The sequence below is a fragment of the Phacochoerus africanus genome, chromosome 1 (assembly GCF_016906955.1).
Source record: "Phacochoerus africanus isolate WHEZ1 chromosome 1, ROS_Pafr_v1, whole genome shotgun sequence".
Taxonomy (NCBI): Eukaryota; Metazoa; Chordata; class Mammalia; order Artiodactyla; family Suidae; genus Phacochoerus; species Phacochoerus africanus.
Window position 1 is genome coordinate 58,592,875 of NC_062544.1, and position 19,309 is coordinate 58,612,183.

At 35.0% G+C, this 19,309-nt stretch overlaps 1 protein-coding gene across 9 annotated transcripts in view; it reads left to right on the top strand.

Annotated features, from left to right (window-relative positions):
* Nucleotides 1-19,309, top strand: part of LMBRD2 (LMBR1 domain containing 2) — a 57,644-nt gene that overhangs the window by 26,258 nt on the left and 12,077 nt on the right. For 2 of the 9 annotated variants that reach the window (XM_047767098.1, XM_047767050.1), the window contains exons 10-17: nt 2,141-2,322; nt 2,928-3,061; nt 4,056-4,161; nt 5,211-5,308; nt 8,623-8,726; nt 9,915-9,961; nt 11,899-12,004; nt 14,030-14,159. In XM_047767098.1, coding sequence (XP_047623054.1) covers nt 2,141-2,322; nt 2,928-3,061; nt 4,056-4,161; nt 5,211-5,308; nt 8,623-8,726; nt 9,915-9,961; nt 11,899-12,004; nt 14,030-14,159 — 907 coding nt within the window. Of the gene's footprint in view, nt 1-2,140; nt 2,323-2,927; nt 3,062-4,055; nt 4,162-5,210; nt 5,309-8,622; nt 8,727-9,812; nt 9,962-11,898; nt 12,005-14,029; nt 14,160-15,077; nt 16,124-19,309 lie in introns of those variants that run through there. The other 7 variants (XM_047767068.1, XM_047767077.1, XM_047767087.1 and 4 more) reach the window with 7 other exon arrangements.

A 19,309-nucleotide genomic window follows, 5' to 3' on the forward strand; every position in this document is an offset into this window, starting at 1 on the left:
AGGTGACGCACAGATGTACCTGAACAGGTGAAATGATGTAGTCGTGGGCCCTTAGGGAGGTTCTCTTCTTTCAGCTTCTAGTTTCTTAGTGAAATGATGAGACTGAGTATAGGACAAGAGATTTTGAAGATTTGAGGAAAGAAGGTGCAAAATAGTTGCTTAGGAGAGTAGGCATGGGAGAAGAATGGTGAATTACAGTAGGCTAGCCAGGCAGTGCTCTGGGTCTACTTGAAGCTAAGTGATTAAGAATTTAAAGTGACGGGGTTTTCATTGCAGCTCAGCGGTAATGAACCCAACTAATATCCAAGAGAATGTGGGTTTGATCCCTAGCTTTGCTCAGTGGGTTAAGGATCTGGCATTGCTGCAAGCTGTGGTGTAGGTCACAGATGCAGCTTGGATCCTGAGTTGCTGTGGCTGTGGGGTGGGCCAGCAGCTGTGACTCCGATTGACTTCTAGCCTGGGAACTTCCATATGCTGCAGATGTGGCCCTAAAAAAAAAAAAAAAAAAAAAAAAATTAAAAAAAAAAAGAATTTAAAGTGAGACAAATCAGTAAAGTTTTGTGTCTTAGTCCTGCAATGTGGAACTCCATAGATGCAGGCTCAGGGTAGCCAAGGAGTTAGATCCAACCAGAGTGGTTTAGCTTAGCAAGTACAAGGAAATGAGAGAGGGCAAAGGAATTAGGCTATTGGAGAGTGGTTATCCTCAAAGACTGTGGAATCTGAGCTGGGTGAAGAAAGCAGTAAGGACATCAGGGTGTTTAGTGGCAAGAAAAAGGTGGTAGAATAAATGGTTTGTCCAGGGTAAGTTAGCGGAGTTGGAATATTCGATGAAGGTATTGCTTGGAGATAGGAATGCTGTAATGAGATGATAAGAGGATGAGTAGTTGAGGTAGGTTTGAGGACAGACTCATTGAAGGAGGGGAGATCAAAGAAGTGAAAGATCAGGGTGTTGGAAGGAGGATCGCCTATGTGGGTATTGAAATCACCAGGAATTATCTTGTGAGTAAGGGTTGAAAAGACCCAGAGTGAGCTAGGAGCTCAGCTCTTAAACAAATGAAGTGAAATATATAGCCTTTTCAATTTGGTGAGCTTTCTTTTTTAAAACTTTTTTTTTTTTTTTTCTGCCTAAAGTGAGACTTAACAAAAAGTTGTCTAAGGTGTTCTCCTTGTGGCTCAGCAGTAACATACCTGACTAGTATCCATGAGAATGAAGGCTCAATCCCTGGCCTCACTCAGTGGGTCGGGAATCTGGCATTGCCATGAGCTGTGGTGTGGGTCGCAGACGCTGCTCGGATCCCGTGTTGCTGTGGCTGTGCCATATGCTGGCAGTTGCAGCTCCAATTCAACCCCTAACCTGGAAACTTCCATATGCCACAGGTGTGGCCCCAAAAAGTAAAAAAAAAAAAAAAAAGTTTCCTGAATTGTACAAAGAATTCCCATATGCCTTGTACTCAGATTCTTTAAATGTTAACATCTTACTTTAAGTCATTTGCTTTATCTTTCTATATGTATTTTTTTCCTTAATCTTTTTAAAGTTGAATCCAGACATGGTACTTCATTACCTCTCAATGTTTCAGTGTGTATTATCTAAAAATAAAGATATTTTCATACACAACCAAGTACAATGATCAAAATAAAGAAATTAGCATTGATACAGTACGATTATCTATAGATTTTATTCAGATTTTGTTAATTGTCTCAAAAATATTCTTTGCAGAAAAATCCCAGGTCATGCATTGCATTTAGTTGTCACATCTCCTTAGTCTTTTTAAATCTGTGACAATTTCCAAATCTCCATTTGTTTTATAACATTGATGTTTTTGGAGAGTACAGGCCAGTTTTTTATTGAATGCCCCCGAATTTGAGTTTGATGTTTCCTCATGATCAGGTGTGGGTTCTGTATTTTTGGCAGGAATGCCTCAGCAGTAATGTTACGTTCTTGTCAGAGCATCATAGCAGAAGGCCCCGATAACAGTTTGTGCCATTACTGGTAATCAATTTTAGGATGCTGTCTGTCTGGTTCCTCCACTGTTCCTCTCTTTGCAATTACATATCTTGTATGGAGGTATTTTGAGACACTGTAAATGCACTGTTTACTCCTTTACGGTTTTCCTAATCATTTTTTTCTTTCATCTTTCAGAGTGGTACTGGGAATGTCTTTTGCGACCGTGGTTTTATAGGATACTTGCTGTGGTATTGTCCATCTTCTCCGTGATTGTTGTGTGGTCAGAGTGCACATTCTTTAGCACGACACCTGTCTTATCCCTCTTTGCAGTCTTCATACAGCTGGCTGAAAAAACATACAACTATATTTATATAGAGGTCAGTTTATTTTATATCTGTCATAAATATATGTCAGTTTATAGTGTAATCTTTAACTATTGTATCTTTTCTTCATATATTTCTTCAGTAATAATGAAAGCAGTGAAGTTTCCCACTTATTATTCAGACTTCCAAAAATGAGCTTCATCATTTTACCCAGACAATAAAAACCAAGAACTGTTTTTGAGAAGAGATGAAAAGGTGCAAAATAGTGCACAATATTTTTATGAGAATACTTTTATCCTCTTTATGCTAGTGAAGCTACTTAACTCTTCCACATGAAGAGTTGCCAAGGGAGTGGGAGAACAGGCTCACTTCCAGGAGGTAGATCTGAAACATGTAAATAAGATGTGGGACTGATTTGAGACGTAGCTTTTTTTTTTTGGTAATTTCGTTTTCTTAGATGATTAAAAAAACTGTTAAACCATGTTTAAATTTTATGTCAATAAATGTTAGCGTGAATTAAATGCTTGTGATGGTGTATCAAATGCTAAGTCTGTTAGTCTTAAATGAGTTGTGATGGTGTATCAAATGCTTGTGATGGTGTGTCAAATGCTAAGTCTGTTAGTCTTAAATGAGTTTTTTGTTTTATTTTGTCATTTTAGATTGCTTGCTTCCTTTCCATCTTCTTCCTGAGCATCTGTGTTTATTCTACTGTGTTCAGGATTCGTGTATTTAACTATTATTACTTGGCTTCACATCACCAGACTGATGCTTACAGCCTTCTTTTCAGTGGCATGTGAGTAAATTGTATTTAGACTCAATGAAAATGTCTCTATTGCATGTGTTTTTATAGAGCTCTCCTTTATTTTCTTTTTTTAAAAAAATTTATCTATTTACTTGTCTTTTTAGGGCCTCACCTGCAGCATATGGAGGTTCCCAGGCTAGGGGTCGAATCGGAGCTGTTGCTGCCGGCCTACCCCACAACTACAGCAATGCCAGATCCAAGCTGCATCTGTGATCCAGCTCATGGTTGCTGGATCCTTAACCCACTGAGTGAGGCCAGGGATCAAACCTGCGTCCTCATGGATGCTCGTCAGATTCGTTTCCACTGAGCCACAGCGGGAACTCCTATTTTCTTGTTTATAGGTCTTTCACTAACACCTGAGTTACATATCTGTGATCTAATTGACTAGTTTTAAGTGTTAATTAGATGCTTATTGATTGCTAGCTAAATCTTGCTTGAAGTTTAAGGTTAAAATAGGTATGCTAGAATAGGAAAGAAAGAAAGACAGTGAGCCTGGACTTACCAATTAGAGCGTCAATAAATAGGTTAGTCATAATAGGAACATTTGAGGAATTAGAGGCTAAGTCAGACCTGGAAAGTGTTCTGAGATTCAGTGGCCTTGAACTGAATTGTAGAGGACTAAGAACACCAAAAGAACAATTTTTTGCCAAAAGATTTATCAATAGTTTACAGAAATGGCTCCAGCTTGGGCTAGGTTGCACAATCTATTATTTGTTCATATTGTTAAGTCGGTCATGTTAGGTTTTAATAGCTTCAAGAGGAATTGATAACTGAAGCATCTTATCTTTAAAGAGGATGTGATTAATAGAATTTGCATAATGTCTCCCAAGTAAGTAAGTGTAGTTCACATGAAGGATTCAAAGTATATATAGATGAGAATAATAGTTACAATGATCTGAAATGTTCTTAATGTATTTCAACATAATATAAAATATATTCTGCTGCTTTATTTTTTACATATTGCATTTATAAATGCTTATTGCAGGTTATTTTGCCGTTTGACTCCTCCTTTATGTCTTAATTTCTTGGGACTGACCCATATGGATTCATCCATCTCTCACAAGAATACACAGCCAACTGCTTATACGTCTGTAAGTTTGGTCAGAAAGAAAAGACTTCAGATTCATTACTATATGGGCTGCTATTATTGTGAAATTTTTTTTAGTGCTAGAGAAGAGTTCTGTAGAATTTTTAGAATCTTTTTAAAAATCATTAAAACTTACTTTTAAAGACATGTATAATTACTAATGACTAGATAGAAATGATTTTGCATTCTTTTATTATAAAAAAATTACTTTTTGATTCACACAGATTGTCCAGCTGAGCATTATAAATAGACCTGACTTATAATAGTGTTCACTTTTATGTTTATGGTCTTAGTGCATTTGATGATTTTCAGTAATATTTATAAAATATTAATTTTCTTTAGGAGACAATCTTAGTAAATAAGCAAATTAAGATATAATAGACAGGAGTTCCCGTCATGGCTCAGTGGAAACGAATCCAGCTAGTAACCATGAGGTTGCAGGTTCAATCCCTGGCTTTGCTCAGTGCGTTAAAGATCTGGTGTTTCTATGAGCTGTGGTGTAGGTTGCAGACCCGGCTTGGATCTGACATTGCTGTGGCTGTGGCGTAGACCAGTTGCCACAGATCCTATTTGACTCCTAGCCTGGGATCTTCCATATGCCATGGGTGAGGCCCTATATAAAATAGACACATAACATTGTATGAGTTTAAGGTTTACAGCATAAGGTATGTATTGTAAAGTGATTACCACGATGAGTTTAGTTAACATTCATCCTTTCACAGTTATAATTTCTTGTGATGAGAAGTTAAAAATTAGTCTATTTAGTGCTTTATTTCTACTTTTTTACTTTTCTTTTTTTTTTTTTTTGCTCTACCTGTGGCATGTGGGAAATTCTTGGGTCAGGGATCAAACCTAACCCACAGCAGTGACCAAAGCCACTGCAGTGACATCGCTGGATCCTTAATCTGCTATGCCATAAGAGAACTCCTCATTTCTTTTTTGAAAACTACAAATTCATTGATATAAATGGTTATGAGCAAATTGTCTAATGATGGAAAAAAAAAGAAAGATATAGAACTGTACTAATTTAACTTAATTTTTCTTGTTCCTCAGATTATGGGTTCCATGAAAGTTTTATCCTTTATTGCAGATGGGTTCTATATATATTATCCTATGTTGGTGGTAATTCTCTGCATTGCTACTTATTTTAGGTAAGAAACTTAACGTCATTTATTTTTCCACATACTCTTAGCCTGATTTGGATGTCCTTTCTCCTTAAAGCTCTTTTAAATCACTGGTTGAGTTTTTGTTATTTGTTTTATTGTAAATTTGGGGATGCCAGGGATAGTTTAAAGGGATTGCTTGAGTGATTGGGTTAGGTTCTCCCTCTGAAGACATTTTCAAGAAAAAGAGAGAGAGCTATTCTATTACAAGTATTTTGTTAGTCACAAAGTGATAGGATTAGTTACAAAATGTTAACTCTAAGTCTTGGCCTTTGATACTGGCTGCCAATGTAGCTTATAAAACACCCCATGCCCAGTTTCTATCTGGTAACATAAATTTCCCCACAGTCATTTTGGGGTTTCTAGATGCTTCAGATCATAGCCAGCACAAAGGGTCAGGTGAGGAGCAGTTGTATTTAGGCAGTACAGGGCTGCTCTTTTTTGTCTTTTTTTTTTTTTTGTCTTTTTGCCATTTCTTGGGCCGCTTCCATGGCACATGGAGATTCCCAAGCTAGGGGGTCTAATCGGAGCTGTAGCCACCAGCCTATGCCAGAGCCACAGCAATGCGGGATCTGAGCCGTGTCCGTGACCTACACCACAGCTCACGGCAACGCCGGATCCTTAACCCACTGAGCGAGGCCAGGGATCGAACCCTCAACCTCATGGTTCCTAGTTGGATTTGTTAACCACTGCCCCACACAGGAACTCCAGGGCTGCTTTTTTTAGAGAATCCAAAAAGGTGGTAGAATCTTGGCGGAGGTAAAACTTAAAAGGAGTTAAAGGACAAGGGTGCTTGGCTTCTCACACCCTGTCTTCCCTACTTCCGCATGTCAGGTGCCTTCCTCTTGCAGTCTGCCTACCACCCTCATTGCTGCTTAAGTGCTCCATGACACACCAAAAGTGCCACTTAATGAAAACTTTACTTATAATAAGTTTTATCCAACCACTTTTCATTTAAATCTTCCAATACCATTATAGAGTTATCATAAATAATATGTGTTCTAACAGTAGAGTATTGAGTAAACAGACAAATCTTGTTCAAGATGAATTCTCTACTGATTTTTTAGAAACATCTATATTTTACCTTTTCATAAGTAAAGGAGCTAAAGGATTATAATTTAAAATAAAACTGTTAATATGAACTGATGAAAAAATCTAATATTTTCAGTTTTTTTTCCCATGAGGTAGAAAAGACAGATGCTTATACTATGAAAATGGTGTATTAAAGGAAAGAGACCAGTCATCCTTTGAATGTCTAAAACTAAATTTTTATTATATGCTTACTCATTTTAAAAGTTTATAAACTGCAGTTGGAACATTAAGACCTTGTGATGTGTAAATCATGTCTTCTTAGGTTAGTAGTTACATTGGTAAGATTAGCATTTCTTCTTATCTTATTAGGTTGTTATATGGATCAAGGAATAGATAGGTGGGATAGTGGCTTGGCAATTATAAAATCTTAAACAGATATAAGGATTATGTCAAAAAGGAAAATTGTTAAACTTAAAAATAATTCCTTAAAAATGTTGTTTTATAGTTAAGATAAACTTTGAGTGCCAATTTGTCATTAAGGGGAAAAAAGATCATATTTTTCAATTTTCAAACTATAAAGATAGGTATTCTGTTATAGGAGTATGCAGAGCAATGCCTCATTGACATTTCAGTGGTAACTTGACTTTATAGGTCAATTTTCCTTTGAAATGCATCCATAATTAGTCTAATTCCCATATAACTAGCCACACAGCCATACCCAGAGCTAATATTCATGTGTAACTGCCTGGAGAGTATAAAGCTGTTTTCTGACACTTTAGAAAAGTCTAAGACCTTCCCAGAGACAGTAATCTAGTTGGGACTTCATATCCTGGAGTCTCGTATTTTCGCACGATATGAAAATGGTAAGGGAATATTTAAAGTCACAGAATTAGCATGACCACCCACCTGAAACCCAAGTTTTACTCACTGGTAAGTCATACCAAACATTCTTTATGTATTCAAACAAGCAGATACTTTATGAACTAGCCAGATTTTTTTATATCACTAATGTAAAATGGGAAATCTTCACTTTTTAAAAGTTGTTTCATTGTCTTCCCTTCCTCCTAACACACATAATGCACCTGTGTGTGTATACACGCAGCACACTCCTTCTCTGCCTTCTCTCTCTTCTTCCTCTCTCCATCTTGCTCCACGTGTGGTGTTTAGGCTTCTGTCATTACAAGTACATCAGTGAAAAAGTTTGAAAACTGAGGTAATGAAAAGAACTTGTCTTTGTTTTTTCTTGGACTGAAATTCTCAGCTCTAAAATTTATTAATTGATCTTTAGCAAAATATTTAATTCCCCAGCCTCTGTTTCCTTATCTGTAAAGTGATATTTATCTCTTAGAATTATAGTAAGAATTAAATAAGAGAGTATCTGTAAATTGTCTGATGCATAAAAGGAGTTTAGCAAATATTAATCCTTCTCTCCTTATGTGTCATATTTTCTGAGTATTCCCATCCTGCACAACAATGAAGTTTAAAGTAAATACCAAATGAGATGCAAAATGAGAGCCCCAAGAGAAGATATAGTAATCAGTTCTGAGTTTATAATAACATTTATTTGAATAGAATTGACTAGTTATCAGGATTAAAAAATAGAATATGAAAATCAATTTGCATAATTAAGACTTTGTAAACCACAATATTCTACACTTGTAAATACTGTGTTTTTGTATTTTCAGTATTAAAATTGCTGTTTGAGGTGTTCCCATTGTGGCCCAGCAGGTTAAGTACCTGATGTAGGCTCCGTGAGGATGTGGCTTCAGTCCCTGGCCTCCCTCAGTGGGTTAAGGGTGTGGCATTGCTGCATAGATGCATCTCAGATCCAGTGTTGCTGTAGATCTCAGCTGTAGCTCTGATCCCTAGCCTGGGAACTTACATATCCCGCAAGTGCAGCCATAAAAAGAAAAAAAAAAAGAATTGCTATTTGAATATAAGAAAAGAATAAATTGCTTTTGTATTATAGACATTGTTTAGCATCCTGGTATAATAATCTTCTGAAAGTATGCTAATGGCCTAACAATTTGATTCTGTAAGAAATCTGAGTACAGTGCATATACCATGGTCAATGGAGTACTGGGCATTTAAGCGTCTTAGAAAGAGAAGGAAGTACTTCTTAAAGAAAGGCAAATGTAGCTCTGTGTAACTTGACATGATAACTAGCAATAAAACATAGTCTTCTTTAGGGTGAAAGTACTAAAGAACAATTTGTCTCAATATTTACAGTGTGAAATATGCTTATCTTTTTGAAAATCTACTTTTACTAGCTTGGGAACTCGTTGTTTGAATCTACTTGGTTTCCAGCAGTTCATGGGAGATAATGATATGACATCAGACTTAGTTGATGAAGGAAAAGAATTAATCAGACGAGGTAAGATTTGTCTTTTAAAATAAATGAAGCGAAAGTGCTAAGACTCCAAGTACAAAATTAATGTTTGTATAAATTGTAGTTTTTAATTAGAAATTGCAAACTAATGTGTTTTAGCTAAAATTCTACATAAAGCATAGCAAAAATAATTTGAAAACATAAATGATTGTTTCATCTGTTCTTAAGAAATTGCGCAGCAGAGATTATTAATATGTCTGCAACTAAATAATACCCTTGTTTGGTGTTGGAATCATTTTCCTGTTTGCCTTGAAATAAATTTGCCAAGTTAAATATAATTATAAAACTCATTAAAGAATGGCTTTAATGCTGTATAGGAAATCGTTCAAGCCAAGGCTAGTTTTTAGAATGTGCTGATTGTTAACAACCTGTTAGAATACATGGGACTCTGCTAGAGCCTAATCTCAAAAGTGAATATATCAAATTTCCTGATGTTAGAGTGGATAGTAGAATGGGGGGGGGAGAACAACAACACTTGAGTTTTGGGGACATTGGTTCTTAGACATTCTCCCTACTTGGGTCTGGGGTTTTTCGTGTGATCTTATTTGAATGTCAGGCAGAATGTGTTATGACTCTAAGATAAGCTACTATGGCCTTCACATGCTTCACAGGAAGGTGGTGTCTAGTGAATGTTATAGTTCTACTGATTTTTGCATTAATTAGACTTCATCTGGAGTATCCAGTCCTGGGTTAGATTTTCAAGAGTAAGACTGAGAAGTCAGAAGGAATTTAGAGAAGGATAGCCAGAATGATAAGTCTGTAAGGGCATACCTTACAGAAAAAAAAAAAAAAAAAAGAAACCAGTGGTTATATAGCCAGAAGAGAGTAATGAAAAAGACTTTTAAGTAGAAAGAAATATGAACTTAATTTAGAAGATAAGACATAGAGAAAAAGATAAGTTACAGAGAAACAAATTTTAAGTCACCATGGAGAAGTACTTCTTCCTCAATAAAACTATGTAGATAGAGCCTAAAGGGCCATCTCCAATAGCAGTAGAGAAGGTATTCGCTATGGAGTTAGGTGACCTCTTTGGTTCCTTCCGATAATAACCTATTACCTTTGACTTTGTAGTAATTTAAAGGAAATTGGTCATAGCTGATACCTTTACTTCAGTTACTCTACATGTAATTAAACCATGTTAAACCAAATTTGAGACCACTTTTCTGTCTCTAGAGAAGAGAAAAAGGCAACGGCAAGAAGAAGGTGAAAATCGAAGAAGAGTAAGTACAGTACTTACCAAATTGCTGTAGCCTAAAGATTAATGGTGAAATATCCTAAGAATATTATTGATTTAGAATAATTGGTTAAAGACCAAAGAATAGTGGAAAAATGACATAGGACATATTTTTACAGAAAGTAGTTTCAGATGTACATGCTAGGTATCCTGTCAGACCTTTTATTTATATATATATATATATTTTTTTTTTTTTTAAACTAGAGTTTATTTACAATGTGGTGCCAATTTTGTCAGACCTTTTCCAAAAAGTCATTAGTGATAAACTGCTTCATGACCAAGATCTGTTTCTTTCCTAAGGTAGATCCAGGTGCTCAGTTTTTTGAATACATGAATAACTTTATTCATATAAAGATATTTTGATTGCTTTTAAAGATATTTTGATTGCTTTAAAATTATGCTCTTTTGGATAGTATGACATTAATTTTATTCTGCTTTAATTTTTCTGTAGTCTTTTTAGGCAAAATAACCTCCTACAGAATGAGAAGGCAAAAGATGCAAAAAGTCTGGTCATAGTTACCACAAATTTTCAAAATCTGAGTGGTCCATACTGGCAAAGTGAAGACTCAGGAGGCATGATAGTTGTCTTTGTTGTATAAAGAGAGACTTGTTCTTTATTTCAGAAGACATAACTAGAACCAAAGAGTGGAAGTTACTGGAGATAGAGGTCACCTCTCTGGGAAAACTTCCATGGTTTATACCAAAATTGCAACAGGATAGGAGTTCCTAGCATGGCTCAGTGGTTAACAAACCTGACTAGCATCCATGAGGACTTGGGTTTGATCCCTGGCCTCACTCAGTGGGTTAAGAATCCAGCATTGCCGTGAGCTGTGGTGTGGGTCGCAGATCCCAAGTTACTGTGGCTGTGGCGTAGGCCTGCAGTTACAGCTCTGGTTAGACCCCTAGCCTTGGAACCTCCGTATGCTGCAGATGTGGGTGGCCCTAAAAAGCAAACAATCAATCAAACAAACAACAACAACAAAAATTGCAACAGGATAATCACATAGAAATTCCCATGTCTTCTATAGAGAGCCAAGTAGCATCTGGCATGGCTATTTTAGAATGAAACCCTGCACTGCATGGGAGATTAAATTAGGGCCTCTAAAGTTCCTTTCAATTCTAAGAATTTAATGAGTAGAATCCGAGGTAATATGGTTGTAGTGCAGCTAAGACACAGTGTCATGTGAATCATTACCTAAGTATATTTGTATACAACTCTGATTTTGCTATCAGGAAATGACTTTTTCAGAGTTCCTATCGTGGCTCAGCGGAAACGAATCTGACTAGTGTCCATGAGAACACAGGTTCAGTACCTGGCCTCGCTCAGTGGGTTAAGGATCTGGCATTGCCGTGAGCTGTGGTGTAGGTCACAGACATAGCTTGGATCTGGTGTTGCTGTGGCTGTGGTGTAGGCCAGTGGCTTCAGCTCTTATTTGACCCCTAGCCTGGGAATATCCATATACTGCAGGTGCAGCCCTAAATAGATAAAAAAAGAAATGACTTTTCAGGACTCTAAGATTTGTTTTTTGTTTTTTGGCTTTTTTTTTTTTGGTGGAAGAAAATTTTGTTAACATCTCATTTACTGTCATGAATTATTGTAACTCTTACATGGTCAAAGTCACTTTATCATAGTTGTAATGTTATTTTGACATTTTAGACTTCAGTAACTTAAAATAATTATAGCTAGCAAAGATGTCTGTAAATGTCTATTCACATTAAGGTTGATGACTATTAAAATCATGTGGAGATAAGAAAATTATTGATCTATGATTTTTAAAGACACTGCTAATTATTATCTGATGAATTTCTGATGAAAAAGAATTTGATTATATTATTCTATGTATATAATCTGTTAACACTGATTAATTATTTTCTGACTGTGTGTGTTCTTGTCTTATATATGTATTTGTGTTTCTTTCCTAGGAATGGAAAGAACGTTATGGTCACAGTAGAGAAGATTCCACTAGAAACAGGAATGTTCATGTTGACCCAAAAGAATCAAACTTCTCAGATATTAGTACCAACAGATGTAAGTAATTTGTTGTCTAGTTTTCTTAGAAATTTTTTCCTTATGCTTGCTTACATAGAGACTGAGGACTGGGTTACCCATCCAGAAATGCCTGTATAGAACTATTAAATGTGTTTCTGTAGTGACTTTTCTTTTTCATCCCTCAGTGAATAGGAGGAAGAAGACACTCAAATATGCATTCTGGTAGGAGAAGGAGATATCAAATGAATAGTTATAAAACTTTTTCAGGAGTTCCCAGTCGTGGTGCAGTGGCTGATGAATCCGACTAGGAACCATGAGGGTTTGATCCCTGGCCTCGCTCAGTGGGTTAATGATCCGGCGTTGCCGTGAGCTGTGGTGTAGGTCGCAGACACGGCTTGGATCCCGTGTTGCCGTGGCTCTGGCGTAGGCTGGTGGCTACAGCTCTGATTCGACCCCTAGCCTGGGAACCTCCATATGCCACGGGGGTGGCCCAAGAAATGGCAAAAAGACAAAAAAAAAAAAAAAAACCCTAAACTTTTTCAATCTAAAAGAAGCATGCTCAGATTTGGGGTTTAGGAAGATGAATTTGACATCTATATGAAGCATGATTTCAGGGAAGTGAGACATAGAAAGTAGTTTGCTGTCTCTTTTAGTAATACAGTCCAAAAATGATGAGGGTATAAAGTAAGCAGTGACCCTGGAGATGAAGAAGAAAGGATGCGTTTGGATAAGATGTAAGGCAGAAGAAATAGGAGAAAGCCAAAGTTTCAGTTAAAGCTAGAATATAGAGGCAAGATTCTCTGAAGAGATTTGGAAGCTTATCATGGATTTGTAGTTTACGGAGTGGAAGATCTGGAAGTATAGGAGAATGGTTAAGAGAAGACAACCTGGCGTGTAGTAGGCAGTCAGTATTTGCTGAATTAATGAGAGAAATTATAAGGACAGAGTCCACAAATTTAAGGCAAAACTTTTGCCTTAAGTTTTCAAAAAGAACTATGTTATAGTTAGGTTTTTTTTTTTAAATTGAAGTATAGTTGATTTACAATGTTGTGTTAGTTCCCAGAGTGATTCAGTTAAACACACACACACATAAACATACATATATATTCTTTAGTAGATTATTTTTCCATTATTACAGGATATTGAATACAGTTCCCTGTGCTATACAGTAGGACCTTACTTTTTATCTGTTTTATATGTAGAGTAGTACGTGTCTCCTAATTCCAACTCCTAATTTTTCTGTCCCTGACCACCCATTCGCCTTTTGGTAACCATAAATTTATTTTCTGTCTGTGAGTCTGTTTCTGTTTTGTAAAGAAGTTTACACCAGTAAGATAGTTATTGGACTGCTCATAATAACATTATGAAAATTCAGGTTATTTATAAAGAAAACCCCTTTCACATAGAGAAGAGAGAGTTAGTTTTCTAGATCTGTGCTGACCAGGATGACCATAAATGACCATTAGCCACATATGGCTGTTGAAAATTTGCAGTGTAGCTGTGTTGTAATGAAAATATTTTTTATATATTGCCTTAAACATATTAAAATTGATTTCACAGTTTCTTTTTTACTTTCTTAATGTAGCTACTAGAAAACTTAAAAGTAAATATGGGGCTTGCAGTTTATTTCTGTTGGACATTACTCTCCTCAACTCTTGCCTCATAGTAGAAAGACTTCAGCCTCTCTTGAAGACTTCGAGTTGCTTACACCTTAAGGAAAATCCTAGCAAGAAATGAAATGTAGCAAGCCCTGGATTCACTGTGAAACCAACTGTAACTTGATTTGATATGAAAAATTTCACTGTTATTAGACCATAGTTAAATATTAAGTCTGCATGGTAGCTGCTCTTAAGCTTAGACTGACTACAAGGGAGAACGTTTCTTTGTTATTTTCTATTGTACTCTTAGTCATTTTAATATGATTTTAAGGTAACCATGTAGTTATCTTTTCTTGATGTTTTCACAATCAAAAGTCAGATCCTTTATAATCTCCACTTTCCTTATGTCCATAGAATGTGACCCATAAAGACAATAGAAGGTAATTTATTTTTTCTTCCTTTGCAGCAGCATCCAAATATACTAGGGCTAATAATAGGACTGAAAGGGACCGAATAGAACTTCTCCAAGATGCAGAACCTTTGGATTTTAATGCAGAAACATTCACTGATGATCCTCTTGAATCTGAATCAGAAAGGTAAGTTCCAGCTGTGTCATTTTGGCTCTAGCATTCCTCTGAAATTTTAATAACATTCTGACTTGATGAGATAAATGCACATAAGGAAAATTTTCATTTTTACTACTAATAAAAAGCATATTAATGATCCTTGATACCTTTTTATGCCTCCTGATGCTTTTATATTTAAAAAATTATAGCATCCAGTAGTGGTAGTTGAAATTAGTAGCTTCCTAAGTATACTAGTGGTACTATAAAGAAGAAAGAATTAAAATCAATAGACAGAATCTTGACAATGTTTATTTGACTGTTTCTGACCATCCTGTTTATGAAATGTATCATATTTAGCAATAGTTACGTAAGTATAACTGTAATACTATTCTAAGCACTTAAACAGCAGTAATTATGTTTTATGGTTGTAAATCCAATTGGATTTTAATCCAGAGAGGCTCGGGCATTTACCTTACAAGGTTCTACAACTTGCAGATGAGAGTCAGGCTTTTATAACTCAGGACTCTGGCTATGGATTCTGTGCTTTTAGCCATTATACTATGTAGAAATAATTAAGTAAAAAGCAAAACATCATATACATGAAGCTATTTGCTATAGGATTACCTATAAATAGCAAAAAAGTTAGAATATTCTCTTTATTTCAACAATCTAGAGTAGTTATTAAATCTCTTAGGTTTCATGATATGTCACATCTCCCACCCCATTCTTTTTACTTTCTCACCCTGCCATGTGTGTCGTATGTCATAGACTCTAAAACATTTGTTGGTTGATTTACAATTAGGCAAATCCCTTTGAAATAACATCCTTGGAAAATTTTAAATTTCTGATTTCAGCTACTGAATAGGTTTTACAGTGCTTACATTCGTAGCCATTTCCTTTTAATGTATCCTTGTTTTTCTTTTTCCTTTATTATTTTTGTTGCCTCAGATCATTTCTTTATCCAACTTGCAGGTATCAACCTGATGGACGATACCTTTCAATGTCTCGCACCAGAATATTTGATGATGTTTAAAGTCTGTAAGAATTTATGGAATAATAACCAAGATCAACACATAAGTTCAGTCTTTAAGAACATCTGTATGCCCTAAAATTTACACTGAACTCTCAATGAAAAGTGTCAGGGTAAAAAAAAGGCACTAAAAATTAATTATATCTTAGTAATAATGGTTTTTGTTCATCGAATAGAATATCATCTTTTCTAATAGGATTTATCACATACCATTCCTGAAATGTCTGCCTTAGAAGTACAGTTACAGGGGAAGGTTTTATTTCATGATAAAGATCAGTTGAAAACATGAAGTTCAGTTTGTTTCAGATTGGTTTTTCTTTCAGGAAAACAGTTTTAAAGGTCCAAGCAAGCCATAAGATATAAATGAATAATATTATGCAGTTTCATTATTGTGATCTACATTCTTGCTGTTTCTAAACAATATGTTGATCCTTTATTTCCCAAAGAGATCGAGACCTCTAATAAGAAGCATATTTACAAAACCCATGTCTTAAAACAAGGCTTATTTATCAGATATAACTGAATGTAGAAAGCTTTTTCAACTCTGTATGCAAATTAGTGAGGTTTTTGCATGTTTAATTAAGATTATACTTCATCTGATGTTTCTTCAGCATGTATACTATAATCAGGTGATGAATTATTCTTTCAGTCTTTTGTGGAAACTGGAAATTGTCTTAATGCTTTTGGTATTGCTTTGTAAAACATTTTGACTTCGGAGAGAAGTGTTCATCTTTACCATTTAGTATATTGATTTAAGTGTTGATCATTCCATTCAAGGAGAATCATAATTATAAATGGTAAATAGGGTTGTTTTTTTTTTTAATAGAGTCTCACAAAATTCTCTACTTTCTAAAGGTGCCTGTTTAATGCCTTTTGAAAAAGAACATCTGGTTATTCAAATGTAAAAAAGTGAATCCATTTACTGTTAAATTGTGGTTAATAATAAACTTAACCTTATAAGCCACTTAAATTGTTGTTTACAGCAAACAGAAAACTGTTTTAGAATGGAGATGTCTAAGAACTTGTTGGTTAAACATGATATTATTTTAAATTCCATTTTTTAAACTTTGTGTTTAGGCCAGAGTTAGGTATTATATTTTAAATAATCAAGTGTTTTATTGTACAGTGAATATAGTTGAGGACAGCATGTTTGCAGAGAGTCTTTATGTCCCTGAAATGTTTGCAACTCTTAGAGAATCCATACTATGAGTTCACCCAGTGGTGACTGTACTTGAGCTTGCCCTTGGCCATCTTAGTTTGCCACCTATTATCCTGCACAACTTTTAGTAGTGCTCTTTCTCATTCTTAAGAATCCCAATTTGGAGATGAATTAAATAGTCACCCTGACAGTTTGATTATATCTTTCTTGAAGGTAATTTTTCCCTGAATCATAATTTCATAATTTTTATTTTCCTCTTTACTTAGTGTTATGTAAATTTTATATAAGATGCAGTTTTATGCAGATACTGAAAGGACTAGTGTATCATCCCAATTACCTGATTTTCTTAAATTGTTATGGTCTTTGAGATTAGATCCCCTTTAAAATAATTATCAGTGGATAGATTTCACTCTCAATTGAAGATTATATAACTGCCCATTTAAGAACATATGACACACACAGCCTTTTTATTGTGAAATATAGTCAGAGAGCAGTAGGCCAGGAGCAGATAATTTAACACTGTAATTTCATGATTGACCACTGAAACCTTGGGCAAATCGTGTAGCCTTTCAGTGCCTCAGTTTCTTCATTTTCAAAGTGAAGATGATACTTGCTATTTACCAACTGATCTACCTCACAAAGCTATTGTGAGGGTACTAAGTTTATATAGTGGAGTTGAAAAAGACAAAATAAGTTGTTAGTCGTGCTGGTTTTCCACTAGGTGGTATTTGAAGGTATTGGTTGGGAAAAGGATCACCCCAGAAAGGTCCCTTACAGGTCCCCATAGCAACAACTTGTTTTGAAATAATTAATCAAAATACTGTGAAAATAATGTTGTTTTATTATTTAGTCTTTGGGTTTACTTTGGAATTTTAAGTATAATGTTTCTCGTCAGATTTTATCATGGAACTCAGATGCTATTGTAGAAGTGGAAAAATGATCCAATTACTTTTATAACTTAACAATACTCTAAGATAGGAGTTCCCATGGTGGCGCAGTGGTTAACGAATCTGACTGGGAACCATGAGGTTGCAGGTTCAATCCCTGCCCTTGCTCAGTGGGTTAAGGATCCAGCGTTGGCGCGAGCTGTGGTGTAGTTCGTAGACGCAGCTCAGACCCTGCACTGCTGTGGCTCTGGCGTAGGTCAGCGGCTATAGCTGCGATTCGACCCCTAGCCTGGGAACCTCCATATGCCGCAAGAGCTGCCCAAGAAATGGCAAAAAGACAAAAAAAAATACTCTAAGATAAATCAATAGAAGTATTTAAAGGAAATGTACTACTTTCCTTTATTATTACATTTTTATGATTATAATAATTAAAGTATATATACTACATCGCAAGCAATATAGATCCCTTTATGACTTTTGGAGTTATTTCCAAAATAATTTTTGGTTGTTTAAGTGACCCAGAGTATGTGACTAAATTTTAAGCAGAATTTATCTTACAGGATTTTATATATGATCATATAGGAAGGTTACCTGGCTGGGTAAGTCTGTGTTTAGAAGTAATAATTTAACCCTGGAACACTAAGAGTTTATTGCTGGGGAACTAAGTTAATATTTGTTAAGCCATCTTGTGTAAAATAATTGTAATAAGAACAAAAGTTTTCTGTTTTGAGAAGCTTGTTAAAATGTAATAACATCTACTGCAAAATATTAACTACTGAATTCATACACTTCACATGTAAAGTGTATTTCTTGAAGAATTACTTCCAGCAATTACCTTTTGATGTGTTTCTTTTTTAAAAAAATTTTAATGAAAGTATAGTTGATTTGCATAATAATAGGTATCTGGTTAAATTGTCCAAATTATTTTCTAAATAATTGTTAGGTAAGGATAGTCAGTAAGCCAGTAATTCAAAATAACCAACCATTGCAAAAAAAAATAATAATAACAATAATCTAGTAATTTCATGAATCTGTAAATTGCTAATTAATATTTTTACTACATCATTACTACATTAATTATTTGTTATCAGTAGAGCATTTTTGTAAAAATGATTATTAAAAATTATTAGAATTTGTTGTCTTACTAAATGATCACAAGGGCTTTGTAATAATTTCATCACACAAGAGGCCCTCATTTCATAAGAATGCTAAGAACTAAATCAGAACATTTGAAGGTTTTTCAATTTATAAAGAATAGATCAGAGAATTTGACAATCAAAACTTTCCAAAAAAAATGCTGCCAGTTGATTTGTTTTGGGACTCTACTATTTGATTAGATTATTAGTCCTTAAATTTATGCTGGTTCTGTACCCAAATGAAATTAAATGTGGACGAGAAAGTCAATGTGTATGTTTTTTAAGTATACTTTAGAATATTAATGAAGGAATTTCATTGATGTATAGTAGCAAGCCTCATTTTTCATGCCTTTAGTAGATTTAGGGAATGTTCTTGATTTTTTGTGTTCATTAGTATTTTAAAGGAAAAATAAACTGTCCATAATTGTAATTCATACTGTTCAGTAATGTGAGTCTTATACTTGTGATTTGAGTGGGTCATGCATGAAAATCACAAGAATAAATGCATTTGCACTATGAGGCAAAACATGTCCCTGAAAAATCTTAACATACTTGAATCTCAAGTGTAGTGGATTGTATGATATTAAATTGTGAATGTTAAGAAGTAAATGGATTTAGAAATTTTATCTTTTCTTCGTTCTTCCCTCATTCCTTTTATACCTTGCTTCCTTTTTAAAGCCTCTTTATAGTATGACTTATAAATGTGCTGACATTTTTTTTCTTGTTTGTTTTGTGTGCACGTTGTTTTTGATGATCAGTATACTCAAAAGGTAGTAGTTCTGACTACAGATCCCACTACTTGAATAGCATTATTGCACTGAAAGTAGTGAAACAGATTTTGCTAGACAACTAAGCAATGTCAGAATATAAATGTGACATAGGCTAGCTCGGTGTATTGTCTTTTTTACTGTGGCGTGTCAGTAAAATGAGTTATTCTCAATGTAATGTTTTTGCATAAAATTAGATTT